The sequence below is a fragment of the Leopardus geoffroyi genome, chromosome A3 (genome assembly GCF_018350155.1).
Source record: "Leopardus geoffroyi isolate Oge1 chromosome A3, O.geoffroyi_Oge1_pat1.0, whole genome shotgun sequence".
Taxonomy (NCBI): domain Eukaryota; kingdom Metazoa; phylum Chordata; class Mammalia; order Carnivora; family Felidae; genus Leopardus; species Leopardus geoffroyi.
The window spans coordinates 43,448,294-43,472,391 of record NC_059336.1 but is presented as its reverse complement, the minus strand read 5'-3'; the positions used below and the strand labels follow the sequence as shown (position 1 = coordinate 43,472,391).

Sequence of the window (24,098 nt, the reverse complement as noted above, 5' to 3'; positions counted from 1 at the left end):
GGAAGGCTTTTAGGTGGTGAGCATTTTGCATAAAGCATGTTAACTAAATCTGGAAAATTCAAAAGTATGGTTTTGGTTCTCAAAACATCCTGCTGCAAAGAGCTCAATCTCCCTAGAAAGACTCTGGGTAAATAAAGACACAGTTAATTCTGGTCTCACTCCAACCTGGACCCTGAAGGCCCACTTGGCTACCACGAGCCACCTCCCCAGGGCCAGGAAGGCCTGGATACAGGTCAAGGACAATCTAGACTCCCAGGAACACAGAGCTGGAGATGGGGTTCCTCAGCTTTTTAAAGCTCACACCCACTTCTGTGGAAGAAAGAAACAAGCCCTCCTCTTACTTGGAATTTTGAAATCTCAAAATAAATTATACCTGAAAGTCCACCAGAACGTGGTAATTTGAGAACGCTCTTGGCACCTTGGGCCCCATCTGTATGCATTGTTAAGTATCACTTTTGGAGGGTGGACAGGGGTTTCTTACAGTGTCAGCTGTAAGGCCAAAGGCAGATCAAAACCAGTAGCTGTCTGCTGTACTGGGGCCACCAGACCCATCTTGCCCAACACTGGAGCAAGACTGTGGTGCGGCAGGGCACATCTCCATGGACAGACTGTGGAGACAGGGCCGTCAGCCACCCGTGTGAACCCCACTCAGATGCTGATCCAGACAAACCAAGTGTAAAGGCACTTCTGAGACCATCCACAGGATGTGATACACTGACTACTAGCTAATTCCAGAAATGGGCTCACCTTGTTGTGAGTGGTACTAGGTATTGAGGTTATGTGAGAAAATATCCCTATTTTTTAAGAAATACCTACTGAAGTAGGTGTGAAAGTATAGGATATCTGGGATTTGCCTTAAAATATTCAGCAAAAGACAGATGAAGCATATGGGGCAAACATCTTGATAATTACTGAATATGGGGGAGGGGGTTGTTGTATCGTAATTTAAAAATGTGGGGCACCTGGCTGGCTCAGTCGGTGGAGCATGCGACTCTTGATCTCATGGCTGTAAGTTGGAGCCCCATGTTGGGTGTGGCAATTACTTGAAAATAAAATCAATCAATCGATCGAAATGTAAAACAAAGAACTGATTAATGTAATCACAGAATTCCCCAGTTCCTTGAAGCGATGGGAGACACTTGCTTCGGCCACCTTTTGCAGCAAACGCTTGACATTCACGTACAACAATCACAAGCTAGACTGCAGGTTCAGAAAATGTCACTTCTTCAATTTTACTTCTTGGGGTCCTAGTCCTCAAATCCTTAAAAGGTAGAAAGCTCTCAGAAAGAAGGGAAGGAAGGAAGGAGGGAGGGATGAAAAGAAAAGGAAAGGAAGAAAGGAGGTAATGCCACTCTGGGGCCTCAGGCAGCAGAGTGGAGCCTGGGCTGCTCTCCAAGGACAGAACTTCCAGGCTTCGCGCGAGGTGCAGTGCGTTCCTCTGAGGAAAGGGATTCGAGCTGGCTGCAAGCGTAGCCCCTAAAACAGAGGCTCTTGACTGTGGTCCACAGATCTCCGATCAAGATTTTAAATGTGCATGCACAGTTTTCTAGAGAATATTCAGCCTTCTTTGGATTCTCGCAGGGAGGGATCCATGTCCCCAGAAGTTAAGAGCCACCGCTCTTAAATAGAGTTTGAAAGCAAACTGACTGGATTGGAGCTCTGGCCATTGATCGTCATAAGAGAAGATTTTTATTTGGGAACATCTGATATTTTTGGAAAAGCTTCTACTGGATCCAAAACACCCTGACGGACAGTCCCTCTCCAACACCCCCTACGACAAGAGTGGTCCTGGAGACACACGGGCCCGTCCTCAGCTGGCTCTGCTTCCACCACCCGCACCTCCCCGCCAGCACAGTCTAACTGACAGGCTGCTCAGACAACGCGACCCCAAAGCAACTTCGCAGGCGCAGGGAGAGGTGTCTACTCCTAGGCAAAAGCCCCCAGCAGGAGGTACTAACAGCAGACCAGGTGACGGGACGTGTGGACACAAACACCATGTTTATTTTGACTGTGGACAAAGTCAGGGAGACAGCAGAACCTCAGTGCCCTGAAGGTCCTCCGGATTCAATGATGGCTCATCGACGGCTGGGCAAGTGCCGGCCCTTTGTGTGATCACCTCGTAATCTCCCGTTGTCCCGATGACACAGCACCCCTCGTTAACGGCTGCCACCCTTCCTCATCCTTTAAATTAGAACAGATTCTCTCTCCCCGAGAATCCTTTATTGCTGAAGCTGTTTGGCGGAAGGACAGCAGCACCGCTCGGTTCCAGTTAACTGTGGAGTCCCAAGATGTGGGCCCAGGCCTGTGCAGGACAGGACAGGACAGGACAGTGGTTCTGCTGACGGGCTGTGCACTATTCAATTCCTCTGCCCACCGCCTGTGTAGCCTCCAGCGAGAGGTCTGAAGGGACGTCTGATTGCAGAGATGAGGGCCCACAGGGACGTGAACACCTGCCTTCGGGGCTACGTGAGGACCCACCTCTGACAGCACACGCGTCTCTCTGTGAAGCGCTGTGCTCACTTCAGCGCCGGAGCCTCAGGAAGAATGCGTGTTTACACTCCGTACTCTTCAACGGGTAATATTTATCATAGAAATCTAAGACGTACTCTTCAGTCTTGAATCCAAACTTCTGGTAGAGCAGCATAGCAGGGTTGCTTGCCGAGACGTGAAGGGTCACATCCTTGCCCATGCAGGTCTGCCAAAAGAGTGGAAAAGTACGGGATGAGAATGAAAGTGCCTGAGGGAAAATGAGTAGGTGAGGAAAGGCTGTGAAGTGTAGGTAGGTAGTCATGGCAACTGGGGACAGCAGGGACCTCAGCTGAGGCACTGCAACACGCCACAACAGCTGGTAGCCCGACTGAAACTATGAGACCAAAGGAACGGGTGGCATGCTGGCTGTTTCTGCTCTCTGAAGCCAAGGGCCCGGGGGAAAGTTCATTGTCAACTGGATTATTTTATTTAGAATTCAATTACACTTAAACATATCACACTTATCAATAGCAGGCGCTCTGACAATCTCGAGGAAATAGAGAGTAAGACAAGAAGTTCTGCTTTTTATTATTTTTTTAAATTTTAGAGAGAGGAACAGTGAGCGGGGGAGAGAGAAAGACAATTTTAAACAGGCTCCACGCTCGGCACGGAGCCCAGCGTGGGCTCCCACAACCCTGGGATCATGACCTGAGCAGAAACCAAGAGTCGGACGCTCAAAAGACTGAGCCATCCAGGTGCTCCAAGAAGTTCTGCTTTTAAAAACTGGATGTTATCCTGTACTCAAACTTGTAAAAATTCCTTCCGTTCCTACACCTACTAGAAAGGATGCTACATTATGAGGCTAGATATGAGGTATTAAGACTTTCATTTAGTTATGAGACCTGAAAACCCTGTACAGATGTTCAGAATCCCACAGTCCCCCTCCATCCCTCACAAACCGATGGAATTAGCTTCTCAGAACTGTGATTTCTGTATTCAGCATTGGCCTAATCCTAGGGGGAAAGAGTAATCATCATTCTACTAATACGAGGCAAGTTCTTAAGATTCTTTAATTAGCTACACAGAAGAAAGTACCAAAAGTCATATGAACTAAGAATGTGCTTTCTAATGAGGAAAGCACCGAAATACTGAGGCTGACAGGGTCCTTGAGGTTTTGTAAGCCATGGTTCCCGAGGCCTAGATTTAAGAGGCCTCTCAGGTAGACAGCTGCCGTCTTCTTGATTCACGTTCTTGATTCACTTCTTGATTCACGTCTGCTTGATTCACGTTCTGTGCCCTGTGGTGTTACTGTGAGTGTGTAAGATGAATTTCGTGGAGTGACTTTCGTGCACACATGCACAGTGTCACCACAGCATCGAGTACTACTGCCCGACTGAGCAGTGCTGCCTGGGCCCGGGACTCACGGTCTGGCTGAGGGCCAGGACCCGCATGAAAGGATGAATACTCCTCACCTGCCCAGTGAGCGCTCAGTCAGGACTGACTCTGTGCCAGGCCCCCCGCCAGGCACACACTCGGGAAGGCCGCTCCTGCTGGTGACGGGAAAGGCAGTGTTGCAGCGGCCGAGGATGGAAGGGTGAACAGGGTGGAGGTCGTGGCTGTGAGTGGGGTAGGCGGTGGGGTGTGGTATGAAAAACTGAGAGTCTCAGCTGAACACAAGGGAGCACGTGTTAACTGCCAAGTGAAGAGAGAAGAAAGCAACTTCTACAAAATGGTTCTAGGTTTCTGCCGACATTTGGGAAGTATTGAGCAAGTTTCATTAAGAGTTGGAAAAATTGGGGGCACCTGGGTGGCTCAGTCATTTAAGTGTCTGACTTAATTTCAGCCCAGGTCATGATCTCATGGTTTGTGAGTCTGAACCCTGCATCAGGCTCTGTGCTGACAGCGTGAAGCCTGCTTGGGATTCTCTGTCTCCCCCGCCCCTCTCTCTGCCTCCACCGCTCTCTCTCTCTCTCTCTGCCTTTACCCTACTCATGCTGTCTCTCCTTCTCTCTCCCCATAAATAAATAAACTTAAAAAGATTGGAAAAACAACATTTTATCTTCTCCTTCCTCTATTTAAAGGGAATCTTGCCCACATAACACACAATCCTTCATGCCAAATGGTTTCTAAATAAGATTCTGGGGGTGAAAAATCCCTTACGTGTTTTTCTGATGTTAGTATATAAATATATGGTATATTTTCTTCAACAGTGTTATGGATATATCAAAGGATGAATTATAATTTGATATTACAATCAAATCTTAAAAGGTTGATACCAGCTTCTACAGTGATAGTAAAATTAAGAATAATCAGCAATAATAGACTATGTACTACTCATTGATAGAGTTTTGCTAAAATGTTTAAAAATACTTGATAATTTTTGCAACAACTTAGGTGCCATTATGCTCAATGAAACAAGTCAGACAGGGAAAGACAAACACTGTATGATCTCACTTATATATGGAATCTAAAAAACAATAAAAAGCTGAACTCACAGACGCAGACAACAGACTGGTAACTGCCAGAGGCAGGGCTATAGGGGGGTGAACTAGATGAAGGGGGTCAAAAGATACCCAGTTTACAACACAAGTAAGTCCTGGGGATGTCATGGAGACCATAGTTTACAATACTTGTACTACATATTTGCAAGTTGCTAAGAGAGTAGATCTTAAAAGTTCTCATCCAAGAGGAAAAACGTCTGTAACTGCGTGTATTGACGGGTGATAACTAGACTTACTGTGGGGAATGTTTCGCAATATAGACAAGTATCTATCAGATCATTATGCTGTATGGCTGAAGTGAGTGTGTTCTGTACGTTTATGCCGCCAGAAGGAGAAAACCCCTAAAAATCACAGCTCCGCTTCCATTCTCAGAGTCGTGGCGATGGTGCTTCTAAGAGCAGCAGCAGTTACCAATATGGGTCATTGTACAAGGGCTTTGGATTCTCACTTTTGGTATTTTCTCATTTTATCTACTATAATGTGTTTACAAACTGGTTTCTTTGAAGATTATTTTACTGAAAGAGAGAAAGGGAGTGCACATGTGCACTGAGTCAGGGGCAGACAGAGAGGGAGAGAAAAAATCTCAAGCAGGCTCCACACTCAGCCTAACGAGCCTGGCATCACGACATGAGCCGAAATCAAGAGTCAAATGCTTAATCAACTGAACCACCCAGGTGCCCCTCAAACTGGTTTCTTTGAAACCTGGGCCTGAATAGTGATCTTATTTTAGAGGGTCAAGGGTTTTCTTTTCTTTTCCTTTTTTTTTTTTTTTTTTTTTGAGAGAGAGAGAGAGAGAGAGAGAGAAAGAGAGAGAGGCAAAGAGAGAGACAGAAGATCTGAAGCAGGCTCTGCACTGACAGCAGTGAGCCCGATGCAGGGCTCAAACTCATGAACTGTGAGATCATGACCTGAGCTGAAGTTGGCTGCTCAACCAACTGAGCCACCCAGGCGCCCCAACAGCGATCTTATTTTAGAGGGCCAAAGATTCTTATCTGTGTGATGGTCACTGTCGTTCTTTTACTGGGTTTGCGAGGCCACCCATTCTGTTGGGCCGTGCTAGGAAGGCCCAGCTCAGCCCCGTCCCTCCTCAAGTCTTCCAGGGGAGCCCAGACGCCTTACCTGAATCAGATGATAAATCATGAAAGTTGCGATCCCTGCTCTTCTCCACTCAGGATGGACAAACAGAAATGAAATGTAAGCTTCGTTGTACTTCACGTCAGGAACCATGAAGCCAAAGGCAATGATAACTTTTTTATAAAGGACAACCACACTGAAGTCTGGATACTGCAGGCACTCAGACAGGTCAATGCCTACGGAGAAGAGTTAATTTGATATTAAAACCATGTGCCTTTTGGAATTAACACATGACAAGCTGTTTGGTCTACACCTGCATGCTAAAAAAAACCAAAAAACAAAAAACTGAAGACAAAGATATTAGCATAGACCTCATACATTCAGATCATAAAAACAAAAGTGAATTTTAGAAAATATCAAAATTAACAGCATCTTTTCCAAGTACACATGTTAAAAGAAGTAGGCAGGATAGGGTGGGTAGCAGAGAGCACCCAGGTTTAGAATGGGATACATCTCTCTGGCTTTGAACTTAGCCACTTCTACAACGTGTGTCAGCTAACGCCTTTCCAAATGTGTGGGCCTCAGCGTCTGCATACTTAGACCTCATAGGGTGGGAGCAGAGATCCAGAGAACTCACATTATTGTGTTCCTCACCTCATACAAGTATAATTTATAAGCTCTTTTGTACAAATGCTACATTGGACAATAAAGGGGTTTAAACAAAAATGATTCCATGCATCATGTATGGAAGGCAACCCAGCATAAGGTCAAGAAATAGTAGATGCTCCCAGAATGCTTTCGGCCTCCATACCGCTCCCAAAAGAACAAGCACAAGTCTGCCACCACGTGCACTGTTACATGATTACCACACAACAAAGAAGACACAGCTCTAATCCTGAGGAAATCTTATCTAACCTCTGGAGGACATGTAATTTTCCTTTACTTTCAAAGCAGTGCAGTAAGGCAGATCCACAAAGAACAGGCTTATATTTAACAATGAAAATGTGCTCCTTTAATTGATGGCTTCGGTTTTCAGAAAGACAATATATTAAGACTGATAAAATGACAAATCGTATTGGGTTTACTCTTATTTTCAAAGTCTGCAATTGGGGTATTTGGCTTTTTAAAAATACCTTTTTGGGGAGCCTAGGTGGCTCGGTTGGCTAAGCGTCTGACTTTGGCTCAGGTCATGATCTCAGTTTGTGGGTTCAAGCCCCACATCAGGCTCTGTGCTGACGGCGTGAGCCTGCTTGGGATTCTAGCTCTCTCTCCCAGTCCCGCTCATGTTTTCCTCTCTCAAAATAAATAAACTCAAGGAAAAACAAAAAAAACAAAAACAAAAAAAACCCTTTTGGCTGTACTAACACTCTCCAAGTAACAGCTAAGTAAACAAAATTACAGAATTATTAAGCAAAAAATAAAAAATGTCCAAACATGTCCAAACTACCAGTCTGTATACCATGGGTAGACATTACCTGGTATCTAAACATATGTAGAAGCAAAATAGGATGAATCTTTTACTCTGGCAGCACTGAGAAACATACAAAAACACTGTTTATTACTTTAATTGCTGGCTCCTTCTTGAACTTAGGAAGAAAGAGGTGTTCATATTTTACTCTTTCCATGAGAGTAGAGACAAACTAAATGAAATTGTGAGTAAAGGTTTTAGAGTCACACAGCATGCACTAATTTAAGAAAAATTACTAACGTGAACTAGACAGAAAACTGATCTGCCTAGTTTGGGAGGGGGAACATACCAGGCCAGAAAAACTCCTGACACATAGAGTTTATTGTTGGGATGTGATTTGGCCGGACGTAGCAGTAATCAAGAGGTGCGTCAGCTTCCGGGGTCCAATGAGGGTCACTCCTATGCAGGTGGGAGCGAATCTGTGACAGGAGCTGCAGTTTGGGTGGCTTAGTTTCATAATCACGCCTCCAAGAAGAGAAGAACAAGATTCAAGAAAAGAACAAATTCAAGTCAAGAAAAATACCCAGTATTATTCCTAGCCAACTGATTCACATAAACTCTTCAATCTGCTACTTTATATGGCAGAGAGCTTGATAAGAGCTACGATACTTTTCTGGCATGAAATTTAAAATTTGCTCTGTTAACATATATCAGACCAAACCCCTCTGTACTGACCAGGAAGCCTGCTTGTGCTGGAGCCTGAACAAACAGAGTGAGGAAACAAACAGCAGCCTGACTCAACCCTGAGAGCTCCAGCCCAGGACACAGCCCAGGGAGGGATGGTCCAGCTCTGCCAGGGCCGCTGGGGCAGGCTCTCACACTGCTTCTCACGGGGCCGGTCTGGGATGGCGGTGCTGGGCAAGGAGGATCCTGGGACTCTGGGACCATTGTGGCAATCAAGACAACACGCTTTCTCAAGACAGCACTGGGGGGTCCTAGCCAGCTCGGCTTCCACAGCACTGCCTAGACAAGAAGACTCATCATCACCCCAGATACAAGCCCAAGTGAGGCATCTCTCCCATGTTCTCATTTTACAGACTACTAAATATACACAACTTTAAAATTTAAAAGAAACACAATGAAATACAATCTAACAGTGTTAACTTGTTCATGCTTTTTACACTTCTGTCAAACGACCATCCTTTCTGCAAAAAAACGTACAGTTCAAATAAGGCAAGGATCAGACTGCACGGGGAGTCCGTGCCGACGCCTGCTTACAGGGTTGGTCTTGACTCACTCTAACAGGGGACCAGGGCGGAGAAGCCACAAATGCCATTCCTCACAACACACTCGACATCACAGCTCTTCCCCGCGTACCTGATGTAAGGTTTCAAGATCCGAGAGGTGTAAGGGCTGACGATACTCTGGTCCACAGCCATATTTTCTGATCCCACCAAACGATACAGAAACTTAGTGGTCTGGTGCCGAAACCCTTTCCTGGATGGCAAGGCAGTCTAGGAGAAAGGAACCCCAGTGATGTAAAAATAGCCACTCAAAAGACTGGTTTAACTTATCAGATAATTAGTACTTAGGACATTGCTTTGTGTTAGAAAGTAGGTCTTTTTGTATTACTTCTTTGGAGAGCTCAAGTTTCAGTACAAACCTCATAGGTACCTTTGCATAAAATTAGATATGAAAAACTACGGCCGTTTGTAACAGTTTAAAATCTAAATAATTAACAAAATTTTAAGTCACTTAAAAAAAATTTTAAGTCATTTAAGTGGGTGAAATGCAGGACTGAGCACTGGATTTACGGCTTCCGCAAGTTTCATTTCGCCTGATAACACAACCAACCCAGTCATCAGATACTAACCTGCACTAGCGTCAACTGGGTAACAGACACGTGGGTCACATTGTAGGAGCAGTCTGTTATCCACAGAGCGGTAGGGGCCAATTACTGCTGCCCCTGTGTATGGACTCATTAAAAGATGACTCGGGACGCTGGGTGGCTCAGTCAGTTGAGCGTCTGACTTCGGCTCAGGTCATGGTCTCATGGTTTATGAGTTAGAGCCCCACGTTGGGCTCTGTGCTGACAGCTCAAAGCCTGGAGCCTGCTTCCAATTCTGCATCTCCCCCCCCCCTTTCTGTCGCTCCCCTACTCACACTCTGTCTCTCAAAAATAAACATTAAAAAAAAAAATTAAGAAGTAAATAAATAAAATATGCCTCTCTTCCAATGAGTAAATTTGATAAGGGTAAGACTGATGTAGATTAGCATTCCTAAGATAAATCAAGACAGCAGAGAAGCCCCGCCAGCGGTTGAATGAGAAGGTGGTCTGCGTTTCTTAGGTGAGTGTCCTAACAGAACAGGTGGGTTTCACACTGGGAGCCCGACTGGAGATGTCTGTTTCCGGGAGTGCTGCCCCAGGGCCCTCGGTCGTGTAGTAACAGAACATGTGCAATTAGGATTTTACAGCAAAGAGCCCAGATGGAAGATGAAAAGGCACACTTATAAAGTGGTTTGCCAAGGGCTGGACGAAGTTTAGAAACCTGAGTTGTTTTTGGAGAGTCAGTTTGCTCTTTAGCTTAGAAAATAACTTTCTTGGAAGGAGAGCAAGAATTTCTTCTTTATAATTTCTCTTATTACTATCCCAAACTGGACACCAAAACTTTGAAAGGATGACTTTGAAATTCTTCCAGCACTTTCAAGTAAGTCTGGGAGGGCAATTCAGAGCTATGGCATGTAGTGTCCAAACACGGCCTCAACACTTCCTCCTGTACCTGTGGGGTGCTGTGGCTCCTCATGTCAAACAGCAGAGTCTGTTCCCTCCCCTTGAATGAGGGTGGGCCTGTGACAGGCCTTGGCCAATTACCAAGTGCAGAAGTAACATTCTGCGACCCTGAGCCCAGGCCCTAAGAGGACAGGAAGCTTCTACTTTCTCTCTCTTTGTGTCCAGCAGCCATGGTGTCCAGGCTGGACCACTGAATGCGTAGAGGCCACATGGAGACCAGCCTGGAGGAAAGCCATCCTGGTCATTCCAAACCTGATCCAGCTTCCTGTTGAAGGCAGCCACGTGAGTGACCTCAGCCTTCAGCACACAGGGTAGAACCACCACCCAGTCGAGCCCAGTCAACCCAGAGAATCAGAAGAAATATTAAATATTGTTTTAAGCCTCTAAGTCTTGGAATGACTTGCTGTGCAGCAACAGATGACTGAAATACCAGTCACCGAACCACTGGCCCATGAGAGACGATCTGGTTAATGTTTCGGGGTCAGTTTTGTGGAACTCCACAGATGTTGCCCAGTACCCCAACTTCTTGCCATCTCTGCTTTCACCCTAGTCTAGACCACCTTCAACTTCTGCCTGGATCACTACCGCTGCTTCCTATTGGTTTCTCTGCTGCCACTCTCAGCCTTTATCACCCATGTTCCACACAGAGCCAGGAGCTTCTTTTAAAAACAAGTAAATTCACTTCCCTTGGTCAAAATTCCTATTTGGCCTTCCCTTGCAATTCAAAGTTCTTACCTGGGACTTACAGGATCTGTCCTGTTACCTCGGCAACCTCACCTCCTACCCACTTCCTCTGCCATCACTATGTTCCAGCCCACCACAGCAAACTACCTGCTGCCTGGGGGCCTGCCCCTGGGCCTTCTGCCCTGAACCCCCTTCAGCCTGCCTCCTCCTTGTGGACCAGGACTGGGCCAAGTGCTACTTCCACCACAAGACTGTCCTTAAGCACCCATCCAACATGCTACCACTGCCTTCTGCTCTTCCCCTCCACCGCAACACCTGCCTTGCAGGAAATGATCCCGTTTAGTGAGTTAGTCCTGTCATCTCCCCGCTCCATAGGGTGGGCACCTTCTGCCCTAATTTGCGGCGGTGTCCCCAGCTAGAAGAGTGCTTGGCACACATGAAGTATTCAACTTAGGTTTGCTGAATGACAAAATGGTGGGGAAAGAAGCATGCCAAAGTCAAATAAGTTTGGAAAATGTTAAATGAGTTTCTTCAAACTTCTAGTTCTAAATAAAAGGAGCACTAGATGGGCTGCTGTGTTCCTTCCTATCTGTCTTGAAAGATGCCACAAAAGTGAGAGGGAGGACGGAACACAAAGGCTGTGAGAAACCCCAGGGAGGGACCAAAGGTGGCCGGGTCCACGTGAGGTGGCAAAGGCCAGCCCAGAGCAGAGAAAGGCTCCGCACCACAGGTGGGGAGGGGGAGCTTCCGAGTTAGGCCACTTCCTCTTGCAAGGTCTGCTCTGGGTGGACCTCGGCCAATCAACTTTGCCAGCAAGTGTCAGCTGGAGGGGTCACATCAGGACACTGCTGGAGCCTCAAACTTGCTAACAGGGTGTCAAGCCAGGAACCAGGCTTTTGCTCTTCCCTTCAGGTGTTTATACCAGCAAAGGCATCTGGTGACACCAAGAGAATATTCTTTCACAGGGGAAAAAAAAAAAAGATATGTCAACAAAGAGTGTAAATGAAAAGAAAGCAAAGTAAACCAACTGCACTGGAAACACCAGACAGCCAAGAATTTTCAAAAAGCAAATAAACAGTCATCAGGGAAATGCAAACCCAAACTACAACGAGATACCACTTGACTTCCACAAAGATGGCTACAATCAAAAAGAGTAACAAGCATTGGTAAGGATGGTGTGGAGAAATCAGGATCTTTATGAAGTGCTGGTGATTTTGGAAAACAGTCTAGCAGTCCTTCGGCATGTTAAACAAAATGTTACCATTTAACTGGGCATTCCAACTCCTGGATATATACCCAAGAGAAATAAAAACCTATGTCCACACAAAGACATCTACACCAATGTTCAAGCGGCATTATTCACAACAGCCAAAAGGTGGAAACAGGGGTGCCTCAGTGGCTTAGCTGACTGAGTGTCCAATTCTTGATTTCAGCTCGGGTCATGATCTTGCGGCTGATGAGTTCAGATCCATGTTGGGTCCTGTGCTGACAGTGTGGAGCCGGCTTGGGATTCTCTCCCTCTCCCTCTCTCTCTTTCTCTCAAAATGAATAAAATAAACTCAAAACAAAAAATCCAAAAAACAAAAGGTGGAAACAACCCAAGTGTCCATCAACTGATGAGTGGATAAACAAAATGTGGTACGCCTATACAATGGGGTATTAAGTAGCCATAAAAGGGAATGACATGCTAATCTATACTACAACATGGACAAATCTTAAAAACATGCTGTGAAAGAATGCAGTCAGAAAAGACTATGTATTATAGGGTTCCATTTATGCGAAATGTCCAAAATAAGTAAATCTACAGAAGCTGGGAGCTGGGGGGGGGGGGGGGCAGTAATACTGATGAAAATGCTCTAAAATTAATTATGATGATGGTTATCCAACTCTGTGAATATAGCAGAAACCACCAAATTGTACACTTTAAATGGGATTGTGTGGTATATGAATTGTATCTCAATAAGGTCGTTAAAAAAAAAACAACATAATAAATGGACTCCAGGGTAATAAACCTAGAAACAGGAATGAGTGTAGTTATGATGGATCTCTTACTCCTTACTGGACATTAAATGCATGACCACTGAAACAAAGCACTCACTGAATGAGTAAGGGACAGATTTAGGATCTCTTCACAAAGGCAAAGGAAGAGAGAAAGGAAAGAATTAATGTGTCAACATCCATATTAGGAGTCCAGAAAAGGAGGAATATATTTAAAGAAGCAATGATAGAGGCACCTGGGTGGCTCAGTCAGTTAACCATCCAACTCTTGATTGCAGCTCAGGTCATGATCTCACAGTTTGTGAGATCAAGCCCCACAAAGGGCTCCACAATGGGTGTGCAGCCTGCTTAAGATTCTCTCTCTCTCTCTCTCTCTCTCTCTCTCTCTCCCCCTCTGCCCCTCTCCCACTCGTGCATGCGTTCTCTCTCTCTCTCTCTCAAAATAAATAAATAGACATTAAAAAAAAAAAAAAACACAAGACACAATGATAAGGACTTTTCCAGATGGGGGGCACCTTGCTGGCTCAGTTGGCAGAGCATATGACTCTTGATCTCAGGGTCATGAGTTCAAGCCCCACGCTGGGCATGGAGCCTACTTTTAAAAAAATCAGAATTTCCCAGATTAAAGAATCATGTAAGAAGACTTCTGGTTTCCTGTCCAGCATAAAAGGAGAATGGAAGCTGTCAATACATTCTAACAAGAGGTTAAACAAACTGAAAATCGACAACTCTTCTTGGATCCATCAGAGAATTGAGATCACAGGGCACACTACTCTCCCCAAAACTGGAAAGACAAACACGTGCATACAGAGAATCATAACTTAGCAGAATAGAAACCTCCAGGAACCAGTGCCCAGTAGGAAAACTTAATGAGCAACAAGCAAATTGCTGGAGACACAATGTGGAAACCTCTGAGAGACAAAACTCTGGGTGGCAGATGCACATTTTCGTGACTTTTACCTCCAGGAGCTCTACCAGGTTCTCATGGTAGGGATCAAAGCAAAATCCCCTCAGGCTTCCGGCAGGGAAAAAGCAGCTGTTCTGAAAATACTTCAGAGTACTTTGTCTTCTTAACAAGGCCTGCACTCAAGAGAAAGTATTTTACCAGAGCCTAACCTACTGGGTTTCATCAGAGCCTAACCAACTTGTGGAAAGGGAATTGCCCATCTCCAGCTCCCGCCAGTTATCCCATGCAGCCTGTGTCGGTCACAGCCCAGAGGCGCGTGTTCACTAACAGACTGAGAACTAATCTTAGGACCACAGAAGGCTCACCACCATACCACCAAAGGTCTACTTTCCACAGTTCCTTTTCCCCAGTAGGTCATATGTGGCTTTCAACTAAAAATTACAAGGCATATTAAAAGGCAAAAAAAAAAACAAAAAAAAAAACCCACACTCTGGGGACACCTGGTTGGCTCAATTGGTTGAGTGTCCAACTCCTGATTTTGGTTCAGGCCACGATCTCACAGTTTGTGGGACTGAGCTGTGAAGGGCTCTGTGCTGACAGTGCAGAGCCTGCTTGGGATTCTCTCTCCCTCTCTCTCTGCCCCTACCCAGTTTGCACATTTGTGCGCACACACTATCTCTCAATAAATAAACATTAAAAAAAAAAACCATCCAAAAACACAGTCTAAAAGAGACAGAGAAAGCATCAGAACCACTCAGACAAGGCAGACATGTTGGAATTATTAGACTGGGAATTTAAAACAACTATGATTAGTATGTTAAGGGCTCTAATAGACAAAGCAGACAACACATAAGAACAGACAGACAATTTAAGCAGAGAGATGGAAATTCTAAAAAGAATCAAGAAGAAATGCTAGGGATCAAAAATGTTGTAAGAGAAATGAAGAATCACCTTTGTGGGCTCTTTAGTAGACTGGACATGGCTGAAGAAAGAACTTCTGAGCTCAAGAATATGTCAAGAGGAACTTCCAAAATTGAAAAATAAAGATAAAAGAAGACTAAAAAACCCAGAACAGAACATCCAAAACTGTGTTACAAGGACAAAAGGTGTAAAATACACATAATAGGAATACCAGAAAGAAAAGAGAGAAAGGAACAGAAGAAATATTTGAAGCAATAATGACTGAGAATTTCCCAAATTAATCAAGACACCACACCAAAAAGCACAAATCCAGGAAGCTCAGAGAACAAGAGGAGGATAAATGTCAAGATCAAACTGCTTAAGGGGCGCCTGGGTGGCACAGTCGGTTAAGCGTCCGACTTCAGCCAGGTCACGATCTCGCGGTCCGTGGGTTCGAGCCCCGCATCGGGCTCTGGGCTGATGGCTCAGAGCCTGGAGCCTGTTTCCGATTCTGTGTCTCCCTCTCTCTCTGCCCTCCCCCGTTCATGCTCTGTCTCTCTCTGTCCCAAAAATAAATAAAAAAAACGTTGAGAAAAAAAAAAAAAAAAAAGATCAAACTGCTTAAAAGCATAAAGTTGAACAAAAATCTAAATGCTCACACTAATGCTTCAGTGAAGCTCAATTTTCTTTTTTTAATTTTAGAGAGAGGGTACGTGCAAGTGAGAGAGAGAGAGGGGCAGAGGGAGAAAGAACCTTAAACAGGCTCCACTCTCAGCACAGAGTGAGACACAGGGCTCAAACCCACCACCCTGGGATCATGACCTGAGCCAAAATCAAGAGTTGGAGGCTCAACCAACTGAGCGATCCAGGCACCCCAGTGAAGCTCCACTTTAAAGTAATCTGTTTGGGGCGCCTGGGTGGCTCAGTCAGTTAAGCATCTGACTTCAGCTCAGGTCATGATTTTGCAGTTCTTGAGTTCGAGCCCGGCATCGGGCCATGTGCTGACAGCTCAAGAGCCTGGAGCCTGCTTCAGATTCTGTGTCTCCCTCTCTCTGCTCCTCCCTCACTTGTGCTATTTCTCTTGAAAATAAATAAAACATTAAAAAAAAAATTTTAAGTAACCTTTTCACTCTCTTCGGAAACCTCCTCTCCTCCCTTCTTAGCCTTTTGTTTTGGGAACCCAGTACCAAGCTGAAGACATGACAAACAAGGCTGGCAGCACAGACACAATTCCTGACAAAACAGGCTAGATCCTGTATTTCCCTATAGAACCCCCAGACCCTTCCTCCTGGCAGGCTTGCAGTTTTGAAGGCCTTAGCCTGCTGTAACCTCCTTTGCCTGGCAGAGCAATAAATCCTACTGTTTCTTTTTATCCCAAACTCTTGTGTTGTGTTTATCCCAAACTCTTGTGTTGTCTTGTGTTGTACTGGGCTCTGAAACAGAGGTTACTGGTTTTTGACAGCATATTAGCATATAAGACACCTGTGACTGAAGGAGAAGTACACGATAAATGAGATAAAAAAAAAAAAAAAACAACTTTAAATGCGCAAATAAAATTAAAGATCAGAAACAAAGACAAGATTCTGAAAGCTTCCAAGGTATGAGAGGATAAAACAGGAGATCATCTACAAAGAAAGAAGAATGAGACAAACAGTGAGGCTCTCAGGAGTAATAATTTCAAAATGTTGAAAGAAAAAACAAAATTACAATTTTATATCCAGCTACACTATCATTTAAATTGAAGAGTGAAATGAAGATATTCTTAGGCATACAGGTATTCAAAATTAAACTCAAAAAGACCAGATTTTTAAAAACTGTTAGAGGAAGTAGTCTAGCAAGAAATTAACCTAGGAAGAAATGATAGGAAGTAAGGGTGAATAAATAATTTAGTGAGGTTTACTGTTGTCTAAACAACACAAAAGAAAAAAGACAGATAAGAGCACACAAAAATATTCTGTTTGAAGGGAAGACCACATGATAATATTAAAAAATTAAGAGAAAAAATAGATGTCCTAAGTTAGAACCTACAAAAAGAGTAAAAATTGAGCATATAACTTTCTTTATAGCAAAGAATCAACATAATATACTTTCTCTGACAACACATATTTGATTAGAAATTAAATCAATTACTAAAAGATACCTTAAATATTTCTATATATGTAAAAAGTAAACAAACCAAGAAACAAACTGTTGTGTTACAGAGGAAATAATGAGAAAAATTACAAAATGCTTAGTACTGATTGATAATAAACTCCCATCACTTCATGAGTCACAGCTAAAGCAGTATTGTAGGGATATTTATAGCTATGACTACATTTATCAGAAAACAAGAAAGAGTATGGATTGAACAAATGCATTTAGAGCTGCTCCTTGTGTAGCTGCATTAAAACGGTACTAAAGTTCCAGGTTAAGATGGGGGATTAAATGCACAATTTTACTCCCTCCCCAAACCCACTAAACCTACAGAATCAGCCTTCTAAAAAAGGGAGAGAAGCATACAAAAATAGGAAGATCAGGGGGAAAAAACATCTGGGAAGCAGATGGATAAATACTAACTACTTTAAAGCCCAAATTCCCAAGCTGGCTTTGGGTTAGGTGTGAACCAGCCCAATCTGTACCACAGTACCCTCGTAAAACCCAGTGGCAGCACCAGACTCCTCTGGAGCTGGGAATAAATGGGGTACTTAGAAGAAGGAGCAGGTAAAAGTTGTGTGCACAGCAGTTCGATTCCCAAATCCTCAATCCCCTGCTGCCAGGTGGCTGCCTCCCCACAGAAGTCTGGAGGTCCCATCTCTAGAGAAGATGTAACCAGCGCTCTGGAGGGACAGCTCGCCTAGCGTGAAGGTGGGAGTACAAGTTGAAGGCTAAGGTCCCTCTTCCTCTAAGTGGTAACCAGGGTTCTGAGACTGGGAGACTGACTAGCCAGGGGGAAAGACCTCAAGGAAGAGATGTTGGGAGCAAAGGATGCTCCTAGATAATGGGTCTGTACACAGAATCTCAGGTTCGGCCTCATTTTCCCTCACAAAGGGAAAGCACTGCTTCTGGTATTGAAGTTGTCTCTCAGCCTGTCCCAACACTAGCTTGGAATTTTGGTTTTAAGTTCAAGGCCTTTCAGACATGTAAGGTCTCCGATTTTACTTCCCAGGCAGCTTTCCTCAGGAAGTCACTAAGAATATGCTCCACTAAAACAAGGGACTAAAATTACAACATGGCAAAGATGAGGCACAGGAAACAGTAAAATTCAAAACAGAAGAAGGGCAAAAGAGTCTCCAGTGAAGGGACAGCCCAGGATCACTACTGGGTGACAGGTGTCACTCAAGGGGCAGCTACAGAGGCTATCATAAGTCCCTGCTGCACTGCACCATCTTTTATTTATTCATTTTTATCAGTTTATTTTATTCTTTTCACCATAAATGTACTCTTCAGGGGCACTTGGGTGTGGCTCAGTGGATTAAGCGGCCAACTCTTGATTTCAGCTCAGGTCATGATCTCATGGTTCATGAGTTCGAGCCCTGAGTTGGGCTCCTGAGTTGGAGCCCTGTCAGTTGGCGCTGACAGTGTGGAGCCCACTTGGGATTCTCTCTCTCCCTCTCTGTCCCTCCCCCACTCATACTCATTCTCTCTCTCTCAAACTAAACAAATAAACTTTAAAAAAATAAGTGTACTCTTTAATCCCCATCCCCTATTTCACCCATTGCCCCACCCACCTCCCATCTGGTAACCATCAGTTTGTTCTCTATAGTTAAGAGTCTGTTGGTTGGTTTTATCTTTTTTCCCCCTCACTTGTTTGTTTTGTTTCTTAAATCCCACATATGAGTGAAATCATATAGTATTTGTCTTTCTCTGACTTATTTTGCTTAGCATAATACACTCTAGTTCCATCCATATTGTTGCAAATGGCAAGATTTCATTCTTTTTTATGGCTGATATTCCATTGTGTGTATATACATATATGTATACGTATACATACACACACACCCCATCTTCTTTATCTATTCATCTATTGATGGACATGGGCTGCTTCCATAGTTTGGCTGTTGTAAATAATGCTGCAATAAACACAGGGGTGCATGTATCCTTTGAATTCATATATTTGTATTTTCTGGGTAAATACCAAACAATGTGATTACTGGATCGTAGGGTACACTGGACCATCTATAAAACCTAAGGAATTGTAGCCCAGAATCTCACTGGTGCTCAGCTTGGCTTCACCATGTACTCTGAGACTCCTCTACAACCTCCATGCCCACTCCATGGATCAGTTGAGGACACATGCCCCACAAACAACTGCTCGGACCTCCTACAAGCTGGAAGGAACCACATCAGTCCAGACGCAGGAAACAGAGGGCCCCACTGTCCCTGCCCAGATTTCTGCCACACTGAGTGTTATACACTGCAGCCCTGCCTGAGGCTCAGACTGTGGTAAGCCTTACGCTCCCCAGAACTGCCTAATGACCTTGAACACTGACTTCTCTACAAAGGGGTCATGGAACCTGAAGCCAGAATGTGACTGTGGGAGCTTCCTGGGGCTGCCATATCAATGGCTTGTCACAAACGTGATGGCTAAAATAACAAACTTATTCTTCCACAGTTCTAGAGGCTGGAAGTCAGAAATCAAGATGTTAGCAGGGCCATGCTCTCTCTGAATATTCTAGGGAAGAATCTGTTCCACACTTTCTCTTACCTTCTGGTGTTGCCAGCATTCATTGGTATCCCTTGTGGACACATCGCTCTGCCTCAGTCATCACATGGTGATCTCCCTGTGTCTGTTTCTATGCCTCTTCTCTTCTTCTAAGGATACCAGTCATGTTAAGTACCTACCCTGCTCCAGTATGACCTCATCTTAACTAATTACATCTACAAAGGCCCTATTTCCAAACAAGTTCACATTCATGGGTACAAGGGGTTAAAACTTCAATATATCCTTTTGGGGGACACAATTCAATCTTTAACAATGACCCAGAGAGATTGCTTAGCTTATTCTCTCCTGGAAGCCTTCATCTAATAGTGGCAATTTCTTACACAGCTAGATTTGTGCCTCCTACTTAGTTTTTTAAAAACTAAAAGTGACATAAAAAACTCAGAGCGGCTCCCTCTTAGGGGGAGGGAGTAGGCAGTACACAGAACTTCCAAGGTGCTTGTATGCTCAGTCTGTCTGTCTGTCTTTCTTTCTTTCTTTCTTTCTTCTTTCTTTTTTGCTAATGTTCTGTTTCTTAACCCAAGAGACAGATACAAAAGTATTTATTTAATTAACCCATAAACTATAACATGTCCTATGTATTCTTCTGTAGCTAAAGGACACATGTCATAATTTAAAAAATTAAGTACAGGGATTAAAAAGACAAACCCACAACCCACAAGAAGAAAGAACAGGCGAACAGGTGACTGCAGTTCAAGCACATGAGTAAGTGGCAAACACCTGAGACGAGAGAGCCAGAACTTAAGGCAGCAGTGAAGACAGGCCAGGAGCAGGATGATATACACGCAGAGCCTCAGGAAAGGCAACAAGGCATCAATCAGGTCCTGCTAACACTGAGACTGGGCAAGAAGACTCCGGATTGAGAGTCTCTCTACCTAAGAGGTTAAAGCCTCTAACTACACCCCCAATGCCCACATCCAGAAATGATCTTTCCCTCCATGGGCAGAAGACCAGAGTGTCTGGAGATGCTCGGGAAACACTCTGGACACCAGAGCACCTGGCCAAGCCAAGATGGGACTGAAAACAGGGAGACTCAGGGAAGTTTTCCAGCTGAATGGTAGGCTCCTGGACCACCCCATTCACCTCTAGGGTGTAGGCAGGCAGGTTACTACTTCCCAGGCAAGATGCAAAATAGGAAAAAAAAAGAAAATTAAGGGATCCACCTAGAGTAGGGGTTGTCAGCAAACTATATCCCACAGGCCAGATCCAGCCTGTTTTAGTAAATAATGTGTTACTGGGACACAGCCATGCCCATCCATTATATATTGCTTTCACACAACAGCAGAGTTGAGTAGTTGCAACTCAGACTGTGTGGCCTGCAAAGCCAAAACCATTTACTGTCTGACCCTTTACAGAAGGCCTGCCAACCCCTAGTGTACAGGGTTCAATATCCAAATAATAGGTGTGCTCCAAAAAGACAGAACAGAGATGGGACGCTTGAGTGACTCAATCGGTTGAGCGACCGGCTCCTGATTTCGGCTCAGGTCATGATCTCATGGTTTGTGAGATCCAGCTCCATGTTGGGCTCTGTACTGATAGAGTGAGGCCTGCTTGAGATTCTCTCTCTCCCTCTCTCTGCCCCTCCCCTGCTCCCACCATCAAAATAAATAAATAAACATTTAAGAGAGAGAGAGAGAGAAAAAATAGAATATAGGAAATTAAGATGTTCCAGAGCTCTAGGAGAGTTTCAAATTGAAAGAGCCCACACACCACATGCCCAACACAGTGGAAGAAAAAGCCCCACACACGGTACCTCATAGAATAAGATCACAACACCAGCAATATCAGCCCACTAGTTTCCAAAGAAGACAGAAAACGTGCAAATAATCTTATTTAGCAATTATTTAATCCTATTTAGCAATTCACAGGCAGAGATATAAGAATGTAATCAGAAACATATAAATAAAAGATTCGATTTCATCAGATTAGCAAAACTAGTTAAAGGCTGTTTAGGAGCAAGTGCTAACAAAGACTCAGGGAAATCAGACCTGTCATTCCTGCTCTGGGAAGGCGCATTCTCGAAGTTCTGAGTGGAATTGACCATTCCCAGGAGCACTCACAGACTTGGATTCCCCTGAATATTCTCAAGCTATGCTGCCACACAGGGATCTATTTTTACGCGTTGTCTCCTAACTACACAGATGTTTACACGTCCTCCGATTCTGCTCAGCACGTGGTCTGCTACATCATATGTCCTCAACAAACCTGCCGCTCAGGGCTATGACACAAACCATGTGCAAACTCAGTCCCCATCCGGGACTAGGAGAGGCAAAGAAAACGTCAAGGCTCTGTCCTGAATGCCCAAAGGAAACAAACAAACCCGGCTGTAATCATGGGTATTCATACCGAATAGTTTCAAAAACCAAAGCCCAGAAATTTTTCTATTTTGCTCCCTTGCTGTTTCCTTCTCTCTCCCGAAGTCACTCAGGACTTCCAGTCAAGCACAGCTGTGCCCCCTCCTTCTGTAGTGCTGCCCGCCCCCATTTGCTGCCCCTGGGAATCTTACCTGGTATCGGTCAAGGATTCTGAAGTCCTGACAGGTTGTTCTGTATGTGGCTTGTCCAGCTGGAAGCCTGGAAACTCCCCCTTCTTTGGCTCCATAAATTCCATCAACTAACAGAAGAGCAGCATTAACAACTTGATCCAAGTCAAAAAGTGGTAATCCCCTATCCCTTTTCGCTTGTCTGACAATCAATTTCCGCTTCAGTCTGCGAGCTTCTGGCGTCATGGCAACGGCACTGGGACAAGCTTCCAGCCTCTTCAGGAGCAGCTTCTCCTCGTAGATGCTCACGGGGGTGTACTTGGGCCCTTTAGGTTTCCTGTCCTTCTCCAGCTGGGGCTTCCTCTTCTCTCGAGTCCTCGTTTGCAAAGATGTGTTGGAATCTGTGTCTTCGCTGTCAATGTCCATCCTGTCAGGCTTTTCCTCCTCGCTCTCCACCTCCTGCTTTATCTGTTCAGGCGCTCTGACCTTCTTTCTGCCCCCGACCACTGCCCCAGAAGCTGCTGCCCCAGCAGGCGGAGGTACATACTCCATTCCTGGGTCTATGACCCCATCGCCTTCCATCTCGTCATCGTCTGCGCAGAGTGCAAGACAGTGTAATCAAGACACGGGAAAGAAGAAATGCAGGGCGCACCGCCCACAAAGTGAAAATACACACATTCTATCGCACACGAAAAACAAAAGACCCAAGAAAGGCAAGTCTTACCGTGAAACAAGGCTTGTGGTGGCATCACATCTGGAATCAGATCCGCCTCTGAAAGCAAGCTGGGTGTGGCCGAGTGAGAGGCGGGGGTCCCAGGGGCAGAGAAATCCAGAGACGGAGAAGGAGACGGGCTTGTCAGAGGGGTGCGGTCAGAGGAGCTCAAGGACGAGAAGTCAATCACTTCCCCTTTTTCTAGAACCACGTCTGGCCTGCGGCCGCGGCTTATAAACTTCACAGGGGTCGAAGAAGTACTCCTGTCCAGAAAGCCAGCTGCTTCCTTCTGGGCTCTCCTAATGTCCTTTGCTTCCTGAGTACGAGACCTTTTCTCTTTTAATTCCATGGCAGATTCCACGGGATTACGACTTGCCCGTTTTCGAAGGCCCTCCACAGTAATGACGGGATCTAAAGCTGGTTTGGAGGCTGCCAAAAGAGAAGTATCTCAACTTTAGTTTCTTTTGCTAATTTAATTGTGAACCTATTACCATGTTCAAAATAGAGAAATGTTCAACAACGAATGCCCTAAACTAGGACTTGGGGTGCTTCTGACAAGAAAAAAGGGATTACAATGCAAATTTAAATAATTAAATACTGTATTTGCCTGTTGAAATTGGCAAATATTAAAAGTTTGGTAATGTTCAACAAGAGTATGGGGAAATGGGTATTTTCATGCCTTTTTAGTAAGGTGTGAATTTTTATTACAACTTTTTGGAGGGTGATTTGGCAACACTAATATTTGGAATAAACATGCCCTTGATATGGCAACCTGTTAGCAGGAATTTATCACAAATAATTTACCCACATATAGTATTATTTAAAATAACAACAACAAAAAGGCAGAAGTAACCAAAATATCCATCAATAGTGGGAATGTCCTATTATATTATCCTATGAAGGTCATTCAATGGGATACAATTGGAAAAAAAGAAAATAAGGCAGATCTACATGGAATGCTATGGAAAGATGTCCAGGGTCTCCTTGTAAGGTGGGGGAGAGGGATAGAGAACAAGTATTACAGCATGAGTTTATTTTTTCAATTAAAAATGCTAAAAGCACTCACAGGACACAGCAGTGGTTACTCTGGGGAGTAAAACTGCAGGCAGGTGTAGGTGTAGGGGAGGAGGACACTGTCAGGCTTTATACTTTTCAACACTATTTGATTTTTTTCTCAAATATATTTTTAAAAATTTAAAGCTCAATAAAATTTTTTAGATTAAAAAAACCCAGACCAATATGTGACTGTAAGGAGTTTTCTTTAAGTGGGAGAATGGCATCAGGTTAGGCCACGAAAAAGAATCCTTATCTCCTAAAGATAGTACTGAGATGTTTAAGAATGAGATGTTGATGATGGGATTTGCTTCTAAATAATCCAAGGTGTGGAATGGGTGGAGGGTGGGGGGGAAAGCACCCAGTGGCCAAATTAAACTGAGATGGCCAGCAGTGAACTGCTGAAGTGAGGAGAAAGGT

At 44.5% G+C, this 24,098-nt stretch overlaps 1 protein-coding gene across 1 annotated transcript in view; it reads right to left on the bottom strand.

Annotated features, from left to right (window-relative positions):
- Positions 1-1,979: 1,979 nt before the first annotated feature.
- The window catches only part of KAT14 (lysine acetyltransferase 14), a 37,190-nt gene continuing 15,071 nt past the window's right edge, over positions 1,980-24,098 (bottom strand). The window contains exons 5-10 of the mRNA XM_045445400.1: positions 22,638-23,054; positions 21,938-22,506; positions 8,830-8,966; positions 7,802-7,977; positions 6,090-6,280; positions 1,980-2,695 (exon numbers count right to left, since the gene is read on the bottom strand). Coding sequence (XP_045301356.1) covers positions 2,522-2,695; positions 6,090-6,280; positions 7,802-7,977; positions 8,830-8,966; positions 21,938-22,506; positions 22,638-23,054 — 1,664 coding nt within the window. The 3' untranslated portion in view covers positions 1,980-2,521. The remainder of the gene's footprint in view (positions 2,696-6,089; positions 6,281-7,801; positions 7,978-8,829; positions 8,967-21,937; positions 22,507-22,637; positions 23,055-24,098) is intronic.